This window comes from Parasteatoda tepidariorum, chromosome 6 (genome assembly GCF_043381705.1).
Source record: "Parasteatoda tepidariorum isolate YZ-2023 chromosome 6, CAS_Ptep_4.0, whole genome shotgun sequence".
Classification (NCBI taxonomy): Eukaryota; Metazoa; Arthropoda; class Arachnida; order Araneae; family Theridiidae; genus Parasteatoda; species Parasteatoda tepidariorum.
In genome coordinates this window covers 72,068,536-72,083,554 of record NC_092209.1, presented here as the reverse complement: position 1 = coordinate 72,083,554, position 15,019 = coordinate 72,068,536, and the positions used below count along the sequence as shown (strand labels likewise).

The window sequence follows — 15,019 nt, the reverse complement described above, 5'->3', positions numbered from 1 at the left end:
TAATATGTTTTGAATAAAAGTTAATTTTCATTAATTAGAATTCAATAAACTTCAATATCGTTTTATTTTTTGGAATATGTGTTTCTAAGATTTTAAAAGATCTTAATGGTTAAAGGTTAAAAATTACCTAATGCTTAAAGGATTATTGGTAAATATTTTGATTCCCTTTAATAATTTATTTTCTGATTTTACTCTATATTAAACATAAATAATAAAGTTCTCGCATTGGGTATAGTTTTATATATTTATATAAATTTTTTCTTTACTTTACTAATGTGTATGGATGATGTCCCAATAGAAACTGAAGATTTTATAAAAGTTATTTGATTAAATTCATATTCTATTAAATTAATGTTTGCTGCTGACAATTTAAATTGATATAAGCAGAATTTTTTTTTATAATACAGTTTCAAATCATTTGATAAAAAGATTCTATTTATATTCGATTGGGTCGTAGGATGTGTTCATTTTGAAAGGAGGTAGGGACTGATCCAGCTATCGAGTTTTACGGATGTATTTTACTTCCCCCACCCTATCTTTAACTAGGTGGGAATGGTTCGTATTCTCCTATTCCTTAAATGAGATTGTTTTCCTGTCAAATTGCATATCTTTTTAAGGTGACAGTCTCCATATTTTTATGAATAAAATTTTAAAAATTTCATTAATACATTTTTAAAATTCAGATTAACGCACAGCCGATAAATGTATCGACCAACCTACGTGTACACTGGCAGATAAAGTAAGTAAACAGATGTGGATGGCGAGTAGCCATTTAAAATCGAGTTGTTACTGTGTGAGTGTTTCCCTTCCTGTATTGATTAATAGTTTTTGCTTGTGTTTTGTGTTATTAATAATATCAATATTTGCTTAATATATTTTTAACATAGCGGAAAACTATGTATTGATTGGTAAATGTAGATTGATTTCTTCCATTATGATAGTAGTACATCTAATCGCCATAACTTCAATCCTCAATTTGATGTTTTGGATATATAGTTCGCTTAGTTCATTGCTTTCTTTTTATTTCACTTTTTGTTACAATTTAAAATTTATATATACGTTTTAAGATGCATTTTCAAAGTTCTTAATAGTTAGATATTATTAATATTTAATAAGCTTTAACTTCTCCAGTATTTATTGCGTTAACAAATATGTCGAAACATTGCTATTATTATAATGTTTATAGTTAAGAAGTTTAAAAAAATTGATTGTTTTTTTTCCTACAAAAAAAGCACATATTCAAATTTTTTATTCAAACCAATTATTTATTTTTTCTTCAATTTAAATTTTATAATTAAAATTAATTTTCAATCTTAATGATATTTTCAATGTTATGACAAAATTATCAATTTCAGTATTTTTTTATTTAATTTAAAAGAAATATTTTAATGAAAAAATTTGTGTAAAGCAGTTTTAAAAAATAACTATTTTTCTTTACCTCAATTAATTTCATTAATAGTGTATAATATATTTTATTTACTGTAGTTGGTAGTTGCACAATTATTTTTCAGACTTTGCAAGAAAAGAGTTAGCAGTTTTATTCCCTTGGCAAATGTATGCATGCAATTTTATATTATATAATTTGAAACACTATATAATGTGAAACGTTGTGCAAGTTGAATTTTTTTATGAACTCATGATGAGAAGGGATGTAAGTTTTTAGAAAACTGCAAATTAAATTATAAGTCGACCTATTAAAAGCAACGCGAATTGATTTGAAATAATTTCAATCTATAGAGTGTTTTAAGGTTTGCTCCTGTGGTTAAAGTGTTGGCGACAACCTTAACCTCAATCATAAACTGTTATAGAAATGTACCCTATAGTCAAGAAATTTAGAGGCAATCCTTTGTTATCTTTTTATTTTAAAAAAATTAGCGAAAAAATCAATATAATATAATACTAAAATTTTCCCTCTAAATTTTTTAAACTTTCAAGAATTTTTTATTTTTTTTTTTTAATTTTAAAGTTCATCAATAGATGACACTGCTAAGAAAAACCATCTAACAATATTTTTTCAAAATAACCACCATTTACATAAACTTTATTGTGTGACCAAAATAAATTGCAGACGAAGCTAAGAGATACTTGTGCAAATATTTAAATTGAAAATGATTTGAGAGTTAGCATAAAATATAGTTTTAAGGCAATGGTCAATTATTAATATTTAAATTCGAAGTGTTTCTGATTTCAGAATGAATTTTCCATTTTTCTTAGATTAGGTAATTTTTCAAATCATAGATTATTTTTGAGATACCTGTCATTTGTATTAAAGTGTTAATAAGTTTTAAGAAATTCTGAAGTTACTTTGGATTTAAATTTTTGTTTCTTGCGTTGCTTTGAATTGAATTGCAAAGATAATCAAAGCTTATGTTGATTGATGACTTGCGAGTTAGTGATGTAACGAATAGTGATTTGGCCGAATAGCACCATATTATTCTTTATGCATGAATAAGTTTAGTCACAGGGAGAACAGGGAAAATCTGGAAAATACAGGGAATTTAAAAATCATCTAAAATAACAGGGAAAATGCAAGGAATTTTGATTTTTCTTTACCAACTGGGAAAATACAGAGAATTTTGTTTTTTTATTTTGGTCTTTTAAAAAATGGTGACCACTCAAAGCGTAATATATGGAATATTTAACCATGATATTTCAGCTATACTAAACTATTTCATTTACCATAGCATAGCATTATTTAAGTATGCTCAGCTGTTTTTCCAGAAATTCAAACTAATAAATATAGTTAGCCCAATATAGCTCACACACGATCACAGTAATTGTTGTTTCCTCTTAATATATTGTATATAACATGTACAGGGAAAACACAGGGAATTTTTTTTCCAGATTTGAATGGCAACCCTGAGTCATTATTGAGAAATAATCAGAGCTTAGGTATATTATTGGTATGGGGTAAAGGAAAAAATATAAATAGTTATCCATTAGAAATATTTTAAATAAAGAAACTGACTAACAGCTGTTTAAAAAAATTAAAGTTAAAAGCGAAAAAGAAAACCTATTTCTTAAAACCAAATTTAAATTCCAAAAATATTTTCTGAAAAAGAAAAGAGAAACATTTTTTTAAAAAAGAGGCATAGTTAATCAGTGACACTTTTTAAAAAAAGTACTATCATCAAAACACCCAGAAAAAAAAAAAAAAAAGATTATGTACCATAGCAAAACAGAAAAAAAAATCAATCTTAATATTTATGAAAATTTTTTAACTGTACATCTCAGTTTTCCAATTGCCTTATTTTTAAGTAATAGAAAAAGTCTTAATTGCTGCATTATAATAAACACTAAAAATTATAATTTAGCACTAAAAATCTCAAGTTAACTTTTTACCCTGTCTTATTTTTAGAAAAAAAAAAGATAGATAAAAGATTAATGTTCATTAAGAAGACTATTTGAAAAAATACTGTATAAAAAGGCTTTTAAGAGGAAAAGTTAATAAAAAAACAAAAGATAAAAAAAAAAATTTCTTTGTTCTTAAAATATAAATTAAACTTTAAAAATCAGCGTTATATGTCTTATCGAACAGGAAAAATGTGACAATAAAGTTCATTAGAAATGCTGTTCCATAATAAAAACAGCAAACACGAAACAAAAAACATTTTCAATTCCTGAAATAAAAGTGTTAAAAAAAATTATGAAATTAACTTGCCTGAATGTAATTAAAAAAAAAAAAAATAACAGCAGTACAAAACTCGAGATTCAGATTCTGATCACGAGTTTTGTACTGTTTCAGTTAGTCTAATTTCGCATTTCGTCTTACAGAACATAAATTTTGCAAGTTTTAGTGATTAATAAATATGTGTAAAAACTGCTTGTAATGATATATATAATAAAAACTATGACATTAGATTATTCTCTATTAAATCTGTACAAATTCAAAAAAAAAAAACTTTGAAAAATATTTTTAAAAAAAAAAATACTTATCCAAACATTCAGCCAACCAAATATTTGTTACATCCATAGGCTGAGTAGCAGACCATCTTATTATGAATGCATTTTTACACAGTAAATTATGTGCTAAAAATTTTTTTGTTTGTGAAAAAGATGTCACAAGCTCTATTGTTGAATAGTTGAAAATGTGTTAGCATTCCTTGCTATATAATAAATATAGTTGACAGGTTACAATTATTGGTATTGATTTTGGCCGAATAATGAATATTTAGTTGGCTGACAATCTGGTTGATTGTCAATCATTTTGTGTGTTGAATAGCATTGATTATTGAATAGTTTTGTCATATAGTTTTTTTATGTTTAAGAGTATCTTCTATGTTTTATATTTATCAAAAACTACATTCAAAAATTAATTAAAACAGATTAAAATGAGTAAAATTTTCGAATTTTGAAAATGTTTCGTGTCAATAACAAATTGAAAATATTGATGCTTTAAAAACAATGTTGAAATAGACTTAAGTAACTCTGAAAACTGCCGCAATAATTTTTTTTTTTTTTTTTTTTTTNTTTTTTATTTTTTTTTTTTTTTTTTACAGAAATGAATAGATTTACGGTGGAATCCTGAATATAGCATTAACATTTTGTGCATAAATGCTTCTTACATACACTTTTTTGCACAAATTTCCATTCTTTTTTCAATTTTTTAAAAAGTGTTTTTACACACAACTTTTTGAATTTCTATTTTCTGCCTTTTTAGTTTTTATTGTCAAACTTATCCCTGTAGTATTAATCGATATCAGGGTTACCACGGTCCTTAAAAACTGCGTAATTTTTATTTTGGAAAATAAAGGCCCTTAAAAGTACTTAATTTTGGTACAAGGTTTTTAACAGGGTTGGCAGGTTTTTGACATGTGACAGTTTTTGACAGTTTAAACCGTCACATCAAAAACCTCACTGTCAAAAATGTCAAAAACCTATATTNACTGATATTACTTTAAGTGGAATTACGTGTATAACTGAGACATTGCAAAATGTTTTTTTTTTTCAATGTAAATAAAGAGTTTTGAGTTGATAGTATTTAGTATTATTATTTTCCGAATAATCACAAAGTCAAAATTATTTGACGGCACGTCTATGACCTCATTAAGCAATTTTTTAGAAAAAATGGCACGTTGGTGTATAAAGGTTCGCCACCCCTGTCCTAGGGCAATCTAGTGTTACAGAAATTTTAAAAGCTAGGAAATATGTAATGCCTATTATGGCACAGTGACATCTTGGATGGAACTTTTGGTGATGGTCAGCAGTGAGTCTTGTCGTGTCAGAAAAGATGAAAAAAATGGCAAAAGATGATAAATTAAAGATTTTTTTTACATTATTTAGAAACCAATAATAAATGGAGAAAATAAGGTTGAAATTTGGAAAAAAAATCGTGGGGTTTATTGCTTTAGAGAATTTCGTAATATCGAGAGGAGCATAACATTAACTCATAATGTCATGTTTGTCGGGACCACGAAACATTATCGTAATAAAGGAAATTATTGTATTGGATGTAGTAGTAGTGAGAGTTCACTGTTTGTGTGTGCAAAATGTAATTATTTCAAAACTTTAATTAGATGTATAATTACCGTGTAAAAAAATGCCTCAATATAGCAGATATACGGTATGTTTTTAAACTTTCTATTAATTTTTCAAATCCTCAGTCATTTTTATGATATCTTATACAATGCACTTTAAATTTTTTTACTAATATATTTTCTTTACTATATTATTATTCACAAAATTTCATCTCACATACAGTTCAGGGTTCCCACGGTCCTTAAAAACTGCTTAATTTTTTATTTTGGAAAATAAGGGCCCTTAAANAAATCTGTTATTTTACCTTAATTTTAATTAAAAAATATTTTAAAACCTGCTGATTACCTATAGTATAATTAAATTTCAATCTAATGCATGGCAACTGTTGGTAGTTTTGAAGTTTATAAATTTTCTTGGCAAACTTCAGTTTTGGACATTTTTGACGGTTTGAACCAGTATTATACCCTTGTCATGTCAAAAACCCAACCCTGGTTTTTAAAAGTCCTTAATTTTTTAGCATCACTAAAGGATAAGCAGAATGTTACATAAAAATCTAAATCTACTGAACTAAAAGATCCTTAGATTTTAATAATCATTTTATTCAGTTAACATTGCAACTTAATATACTGTTTTTTAATTTTTGTTCAGTTTTTGGTTGCTTTAAAATGAGTTAATTTTTTTCTCCAGAATGTTTAGTAGCATTATGTAAAGTTAATTCTTAATAGCATGTTTGGCTGGAAATAATTTTGTTTAAGTTCATCATAAAAGTAATTATAACATGTTTGCTGGTCTAGTAGTGAAATATAAAAACTTCCTGTAATAATTTTTTCAATGTTTTTGCCAATTTTCTTTATTTACTTTTTTTTTTAACATACATGAAAACTTAATTTTACAATTCAATTTCAATGAAGTCATTAAAAATGGAATACATATTAGTTTAATTTGTTAACTTTTACAATCTAAATGACGTTAACTTTTAACAATCTGAAATTTTTTTCTCCTGCAAAAATTACCTGGTACTTCTTTGCCGAGCCCTGTTAATTAATACAATTGTTTATTATTATTTTTATTTATTTATTGATGTTTTTAGAAAGGTAAATAGTTGGCACTGTCACAGGTGGCATAAGTCCTTAATTTTTCAAAAAAGTGCTTAATTTTTTTAAAAAAAAGTCCTTAAAAGTGCTTCATTTTTGCTTTGTTAAAAGAGTGGGAACCCTGGATATAAAGTTCTATAAAAATTGAACATTTTTAAAAAAATCTGTGATTTTCAACGAAATTTCGGCAAAATGAGTTCACGATAAAAATGTTGAAACTGGTTACAAGTGTTAATCAATGTGTGCAGAAAGTTTTATAATTGACATTTTGGGTCCGCAGAAAGTTTTTCATATTATCTAATTATGCCTACTATAAGTTAAGGTTCGAATCATCATTATCATCTAACAATGCTTTACTATCATAGAATAATCATTTAGTGAATATTAAAAAGGATAGCTCAAATTCAAAATTTGCATTTCGTAGTAGTGTATTAAATATATTTCGAAATTTTATAAACCATGTGAAGACTGCTGATAAAGAGGATTAATTGCTACGGAACCAACTGAATTTACAAAAATATCAATGTAAACAGACCATTTATTTTAAAAATATGTGTGGAGCATTATTAGTTTCAAAGTGCATGCTAGTAAAAAATTTTGCATTCAATGGGCAAATGGAAGGCCCATCTGGAAGAAACCCTGCGAACAGTTATTCTTTACTTAATTTATAAGCTTTCTTTTTTAACTATACTTTAAAACTGATAGAAAAATGAGAAATCAATAAATTTTTATTCATGTGCGTGCGAATTAAATTTACTTTGAATAATTTTCTTTTAAAATATTTATTTGGCAGAAAATTATATAATTTACATATTATGTTTTCGACAAATACAGTAATAGCCAGCAGCGTAATAAATCCCATTTTTTACCAAGTATCCGAGCCAGCTAGGTTACAAATATAACTTTCAAGTAGTACGTGGAATTGGCATGTTGAAAGATTTAATTTGACAGAAGTGGCGAAATTTTAGGATCCAGTTCATCTCTCGTTTTGATCCAACTTTATTAAATATTGCATTTGCTGTAAGTAATTTATTTTGGTTATAGGTATGCCACTTGTTAAACAGCAAAACACATGGGCTCAAGCTGCTGGAAAAGGTTTAAATAGTATTGATAATGGGCCTTCAACTTCCACTAATTCTGAAATGGGAAATGATCAAGATAATTCAGGAAATTTGTCTACGAAAGTAAATAAAATGGAAGAGAATGTCACAGAAACTACTCTTGCAGCTGCATATAGTGAGGGCTGGGGACAACGGGTAAGTTACTTTTTTTTATTTATGTATTTTTAAATTTAGCTAAGATTTACCACCTCCTCCTCACTATCATTTACTTCCTGGAACTGCATTTAGAGTTACTTTCAGATCTCTTCTCTTGATCTTCAGCTACTGAAACATTGTAGTCTAGTATTCTTGTTTTTTAATCGACTAAATATTAATAAATATTTACTTAATTTCTATATTATTGATGTGTTAATAAACAGGTTACATTTAGGTTACAGGTTGTGTGCACCCCTACATTAGAGGATCAGGGTATATTTATTGCATTAAATCAAGTTACAATATTCATTATCAGGGGTCTGTCCAGGCCGAATTTACTACCGTTTAGCGGTACCTTCGCAAATTCAACGGTAGTTTCACAAAATAATTTTTCTTAAAATTTTATTTTTGTATCTCTTAAGAAACGATAAATCCCCATTTTTCCAAATTTTTGTGTTGATTTTTAAATATAACTTTTAATTTTTCACAAATTATGTCTAAATTTTCACAAAATAGGTACCTCTCAGAAAAACCTAGACAGACCCCTGATTATATTACTGCATCAGATTAATTGTACTTTAAAATAATTGTCTAATGTTTTTATTTAAACACACTATTCACATGTTTCAGTTTTTAACTTACAGTATCACTTTTCAACATTCAGTCGTAGTAATCATTCCACATGTTGTGGTTGTTAGTGCATTGGTCATTATTTAGGAACAAGACTGACTTTTTTCCTAGCTCAGATTTATGGGAAACTCGAACAACTGAGACTCTACTGTATAAGTTATATTTATGAATGTTTAAAACAAAATAAATAATAATTTGTCTTAATTGTTGTATTTACATTAAAAAACTTCTTGATTGCATTAAAAAAATTATAATCTAAAGATTTTCTTATGTATATTAGGGAGTCAATCAAGACACAGCCTGGGATGTGCCTTCATCTCCTCATCTAAGTCCTAAAGAAGGGAGCACTTGGACAAATTCCACAAGCTCTGGTACTGAAATTTGGGAAAATAATGTACGCCATCATGTTAAAAGTGGTAATACTAAACCACCTAATCAAGTACGTGAGCCATGGGGCCACACGCCTACCACCCACATTGGTGGCACTTGGGGAGAAGAGGAAGATACCACTAACTTGTGGACTGGTGTTCCACAAGCCAGTGGTGCCACCTGGGGTAATGAGAGTAGCACTTCCGTATGGGGTGCTAACCCAGCTGTGGAAAATAAAAACTGGGGCAGTCAAAATAATCTCATCAATCCAAATATGGCTCCTAATTGGAACAATGAGCCTCGTAAGTATTTTATTACATACTTTTTGTTGTAACTAGCATTGTTACTTAATTTGTTTATAAATTTTTTTTCTTATAACAATTGGAGATAAATTATAACTTACTCATTCTGTCATTTTTGTGAATTTTAAATGTGGGAGTTGTCAATTTAAGGTCTGGTTTCTTAGGACAAGCGCCTTATCTGGGCGTCAGCGGGACGTCAACGTCACGCTGACGCCAACAAAATACTGGTTTGTTAGCTCAAAGCCTGGTTTCTTAGAACTAGCGCCTTATCTGGGCGTCAGCGGAAAGTTGACGTAGATCTGACGCCAAAAAAATACTTTTTTGTTAGCTCAGCGTGAGCAGTCGGTCCAACGCAGACATTATCTCTCATTGCGCATGCGTTAATAATGTAAACAAATATTTATTTTGAATTTGTATTGATTTTGTTATTGTCGACCAGTGTTTTAGAGAACAAATAATGACTTTGTCCAAGAAAAAACACATTATAGCTAAGCTAAATGAAGAGTGATATGTTTAATGTCAAAATCAAAATCTTGGCGACAGGATGTTGTCCGCCATTGCTTCTGTGGTTAACGTCACATTGTAATCCAACTGCAGTTGAGTTGGACGGTAATTGTAGTTAAGATGAGCGTTCGATGACGTATACTATCAAACTCACAAATGGACCAATCAGATGTTAGCGCTGATTTCCAGCTGACGGCGTCCTGTCCTAAGAAATCAGGCCTTTAGGGAGTTTTTTGTGAAACCCAAGTTCATATGGCCTAAAATCTCAAAGATAGTTTCTAAAATTTCACAATTTCGTCTGACCTTTAGAAAGGCCAAGAGTATCTTGTATAAAATTAAAATTCTGTCTACTGAAAATTAGCAAGTCTTTTTCTTTAAAACAACTTTTTAAAGAACTTTTTGCTTTTAATTTTGAAACATAATAAATCTGTTTCAACTAATTGGGGATTTCAATTAAGTTTGTATTCTGTCACTTCACTTGTTTAAATTGTGAGAATGTGCATTAGAGAGTAAAACTTAAGATTATTGCTTCTATGTTCAAGTTAAAATATCTGTTATTGGTTAAAAATACATTTGGGCTGTTTTGTTTACAAGATTTAATTTCTTGTAATGTTTTTATTTTTCTTATTATTATTTTTAATTATACAAGCCCAGCAAAATTTCTAAGCTCTACTTATGCTATTTTTCATTAATTTTGTCATTTATTTATTCCAGCAGCCTTGCAGATTGGTTTGCCTCACATGCCATTGACTAATGACACCAAAAATATAGGTGAACAGCATTTTGTATTCCATTGCATTTTTGAATTAGCTAGAAAGTTAAGGAAAAGAATTACTTTATTACTCCAGATCTGTATAATAGTCTAATGCATTAAATGAAACATATTTTGCTTTAAAAAAGATTTCAAATATGTGAGGTAAACCTGACAATGTACTTTCGTAGTATGTAGTTTTTTGCAAAATTAAAATTATTGAGTGAATATTTGTTAAAGTTATGAGTTCGACTTACTGAAAAATATAACTTCAGGAGAAATGCTTTTGGTAAAGTTTTTGGGGTTGATGAAGTGGGATCTCGGCTCTGCAAAATATGGTACAAAGCACCTGTTAAAAAATTTTTTTTTCTAAAATTCCATAGCAACCTAACCCCATCAACTACCTATTCAGCATTGTTTTATCGTCTGTTAATTAAATTATTTAAATCTAGTAAGTTACTTTATAATATTACTTTCATTTATTGTAATATTTTAAACCATATAATTCTTTCTCTAGTTAGTAAATATACATCTTTTATGTAAGCATTAGCATTTATTTTTTCTTTTACAGTTGAAGACAACAGTCCTGACAATGCTCCACCTTGGGCAGATCCTTCACATAAAGCTTCTAGAGGGTTTTGTAACTGGTCACCTAGTGCTGGTGGTAAAAAGTTAACAACTGGTTGGGAAGACACAGTTCCTCCTCCTAATGCTGGCCAGTCTGGAGGTAACTATGATGATGGCACTGCTGTATGGGGCAATCCTGTACATCAAGGCAAAGTTTCTCATTGGAAAGAAATGCCACCCAATAAACAAATGCCAAACTGTGTAATGCCACCAAATAATATGTGTCAAGGTAATAATCCTTGTGCTCCTCATACAGGTCCTGGCATGATTCGTTTACCTCAGGCAGGATCAAATATAAATAACACTGACAAATCTTGGATGAAAAATCCGATTTTGAATCGAAATATGAGCTGGAATGAAATGCCTTCTCACAGAGACCCGATAACAGGACGTCGCATTTTTGATATCAGTGAGAATCAACTTCCTGACAAAAGTGTTCCGGGAACTCCTAATACACCAAATAGTGCCTTTGGAAACTGGGGAGAGCCTACTCATCCCATGGGACCATATTGGAGTGCTAAGTCCAAAAACTCAGGTTGTAACTGGGCAGATGGACAAGTTGATACTAGTTCTTGGGGTGGACCATTAAAGCAGGTATTTGTTTCTTTATTTGTGTTTCCAACTTAAAACTATGAAAATTCTTTTCAGCTGTCAGCATCTCTCATCCGATTGTTTTTATTTCAGATTTTTTCTTTTAAATTCAATACTTTTTATGTAATTTTAAATATAATACTTTTCTTATTTTTTGAAAAATTTTTTGAAGCTAAACATCTCAGTTTTCCAATTGCTTTATTTTCACGAAGAACAGTGGAGTGAAGTGATAGAAACCCTCTTAATTACTGTGTTATAACAAAAACTTTAAAAACAGGGATTTTTTGAAAAAGAAAAGGCTGGATTGAAACAAAAACAAATATCGTTCTTATTTTTTAAATGATTTAACGTTAAAAATTTCCTTTCAACTTTTTTATATTTCCGTATATTTAGAAAAAAGTTGACCATCAAAGAATAATGTTCATTAGATATGCTCTTTATGAAATCCTGTCCTAACAAAAACGTTGATAAAAAAAGAAAGTTTATAAAAAAAATGTTCTTAGTCCTGAAATATAACTTAACATTGAGAATCAAGGTTTTTGGTTATTTGTCTTACTGGACAAAAAAAAGTGATAATGAAAGAATAAGTCTATTAAAAAAACGCTCTGTTAAAATGCTCTGTTACAGATACAGAGAACTTATGGTTCAGTATAAAGTAATCTAGTTTCAATTCTTCAGATTTCATTTGACTTAGAGAACATAAATTAACAAGTTTTAGAACTTAGCAAATAAGTGCAAAAACAGTTTCTAAAACAATTTCTAATGAAGTATAATAATGTGACTTTAGATTATTCTTTATTAAATCTTCAAATTTCCCTGAAAAAAACTTTAAAAAAAACTTTTCTGAATAATACTTTGACGAATATTTGGCAAAAGGGCTGAATACCGAATAGTGGCCAAATATTCGTTCCATCCCTATGATTAACCTGCATCTTTTCCATATGCTTCTTCTCAAAAGCTAACTTAAGAATAAAAAACTTACAAAAAATCTTCTTTTTCTAATTTTAGTTTTTTTTTTACACATGATTGGAATTGGTTATTTTCTAAATACCGTTAAATTTAAGCCGTTAAAGATAATACCGTTACCGATAATAAGCCGTTAAATTTTGATAACTTCTGCTACATAAGGTCATCAGTTTACTGATACCATTATTCTCTTCTTAGTCAACAGAAGCAATTTTTTCTAAACATTAATGAATGTATTAACTTAACAAATTTTTTATCTTCATATATAAATGCTTTTTGGTTATTTATTTATTTTTTTGTTTCGTAAAAAATTTTTTGCTGTCATATATTCTAGTTATTTTTACTGATATATCCTAGTTTCAAAACAAAATTTTTTTTTAGCTTTTTTTAAAATTTTTATATTTTTTATATGTATTACATGTAATAAATATAACTTAATATTTTAATCACTCTTTATATATTTCCAGAGTGGAAAGCCATTAACTAAGGACTTAATTTGGGCTAGCAAACAATTTCGTATTCTCATGGAAATGAATTTCAAGGTAATGAATAAGCAATTTTATTGCTTATTTATTTTGATTTTAATAATCAATTTTTAATAGTTTAATGTTGTTTTAATACTTTTATATATTAATCTAGAAGGACGATGTTGAAAATGCTTTAAGGCGGAGTAACATGAATCTGGAAGATGCACTGAGTGAGTGTTTAACTGAGTACATTTTTGTGACATTTGGTTTTAAATATATTTTTTGCTTTACTTTATTATTTGTTATTATTTTAATTATCAATCTTATTTGACGAATGTTTTTTTTTTTTTTTTTTTTTTTTTTTTTTTTTTTTTTTTTGCTAATTTAATTTTATGTTTATTTTTTTTCTTCTTCATTATTTATTTATTTTGTTTTTGAAAAACAAAATATCTAAGCTCCAAATTAATTATTGTCTGTCCACCTTTAAAATAATAATTTTAGGCTTAATCAAAGTGAAACGATCATTAGTTAAAAAGAAGTTGCATAGAAATTTTTATAAGTAAGAAGGAGCTGTGACCAAAACTGAATTTAAAGATGTGATGGTAGGCCAAAAATTTGTTTGTAATTTTGGCCAAAAGTTTTGTACCAACATCAATAACAATTCTTCAACAGAATGACGTCCTCATGTTATAAATTTTCTTTTTCTGGTGGATGGATTATATGCAGATTCAGAATTTTTATAGAGAAGTATTGTCTTGATTTTGTAAAAGTTTATAGCTAACCTTTAATATTTCTAAGGATATCATTAAAATAAAAATATTTTGAGCTAAAAAATGCTTGTTAGAAAATGAATTGTTTTAGATGTATTTTTTAAAAAAAAAATAATTTGTTGATTTTTCCTTTTAGTGGAGCTTCACGCTTTGAATAATAAAGATGTACAGGATATTGATATATCTCTATCTTCCCTTAATCTTAATCAACCTAGAGTTCACCTTGGTAACATTTCAGATGACATGAGCTTTACAGACCACACTCTGGATAATTCACTACCCCCCAATAATGTATATGGTAATAATTTCCCAGGAATGAATATGTTTTCTACTGGTTTTAATTCTGCTCAAACTTGTAAAACTCAGGTGAGCAGAACTTTAATTAAATATCCTTTTTATATTACCTTTTTGTTATTTTATTTTTAAATGAACATTATTCTCTTTAGAATTCTGTTGGTAACAATATCACTCCAATTCTGGGAAATGCTGGATCAAATAATCAAGTGCCGAATTTAAATTTAAACAATGGTATTAATAATTTAAGTCCAGCTATGATGCGCAAACTATTGGAGCAAACTCAAACTTTCAATCCTGTAAGTTTCATTTTTTATATTAATAGTCTCACACCTATTATTTTTGTTTAAAAAGAGTAATGTGTTTACGATATTTTTGCACCTGGAAGGACATAAAAAATGACGGAATGTCGTGAATTAACCTTAATCGATCAAAATTTGTCGTGGAAAGTCTTTGTTTTTTAATAATAGATGTTAAGAAATGATAGAAACTCCCAGTTCATGGTGGATTTCTGAGAATGGTGCCCTTAGTCCCGTTGCACGAGACATATATAACAAAGTATATTTACCTAGTTTACCATGTCATAAAAAAGTAATTGTCCCTTTCTAAGGAAGTTACTGTCAAGACAGTTCTGCGTAATATTTTTCTCTGGTATTCTTAATTCTTATCTTGAGAAGTAGGCAAAGTATCATTTATTAAATGATATTTTAAAAAAACTAAAATTCCTTTGTTAAAGAGTTGGAAATACTCAGTGGTGAGTATAGAACATTGGTTCATCCTGCAAAGTCCTTTGAAAGGTGTTCTTTGAGTGGAGAATGTTTTGCTAAAAGTTTCATAGTTTTTTTTAATCATTAACAGGGTGCGTAACATTTTTAAAAAGTACTTGAAGGTGCATTTTTTCGATTTTCATTTTTTAAGAG

At 28.3% G+C, this 15,019-nt stretch overlaps 1 protein-coding gene across 23 annotated transcripts in view; it reads left to right on the top strand.

The window, feature by feature from the left end:
* The first annotated feature begins 45 nt into the window (after window positions 1–45).
* LOC107436654 (protein Gawky) overlaps window positions 46–15,019 on the top strand; it is a 32,244-nt gene continuing 17,270 nt past the window's right edge. For 4 of the 23 annotated variants that reach the window (XM_016048438.4, XM_016048431.4, XM_016048441.4 and 1 more), the window contains exons 1-9: window positions 472–739; window positions 7,617–7,828; window positions 8,739–9,129; window positions 10,348–10,404; window positions 10,956–11,605; window positions 13,036–13,110; window positions 13,208–13,265; window positions 13,942–14,171; window positions 14,252–14,398. In XM_016048438.4, coding sequence (XP_015903924.1) covers window positions 7,619–7,828; window positions 8,739–9,129; window positions 10,348–10,404; window positions 10,956–11,605; window positions 13,036–13,110; window positions 13,208–13,265; window positions 13,942–14,171; window positions 14,252–14,398 — 1,818 coding nt within the window. In that variant the 5' untranslated portion in view covers window positions 472–739; window positions 7,617–7,618. Of the gene's footprint in view, window positions 149–272; window positions 909–7,616; window positions 7,829–8,738; window positions 9,130–10,347; window positions 10,405–10,955; window positions 11,606–13,035; window positions 13,111–13,207; window positions 13,266–13,941; window positions 14,172–14,251; window positions 14,399–15,019 lie in introns of those variants that run through there. The other 19 variants (XM_071182598.1, XM_016048439.4, XM_071182602.1 and 16 more) reach the window with 14 other exon arrangements.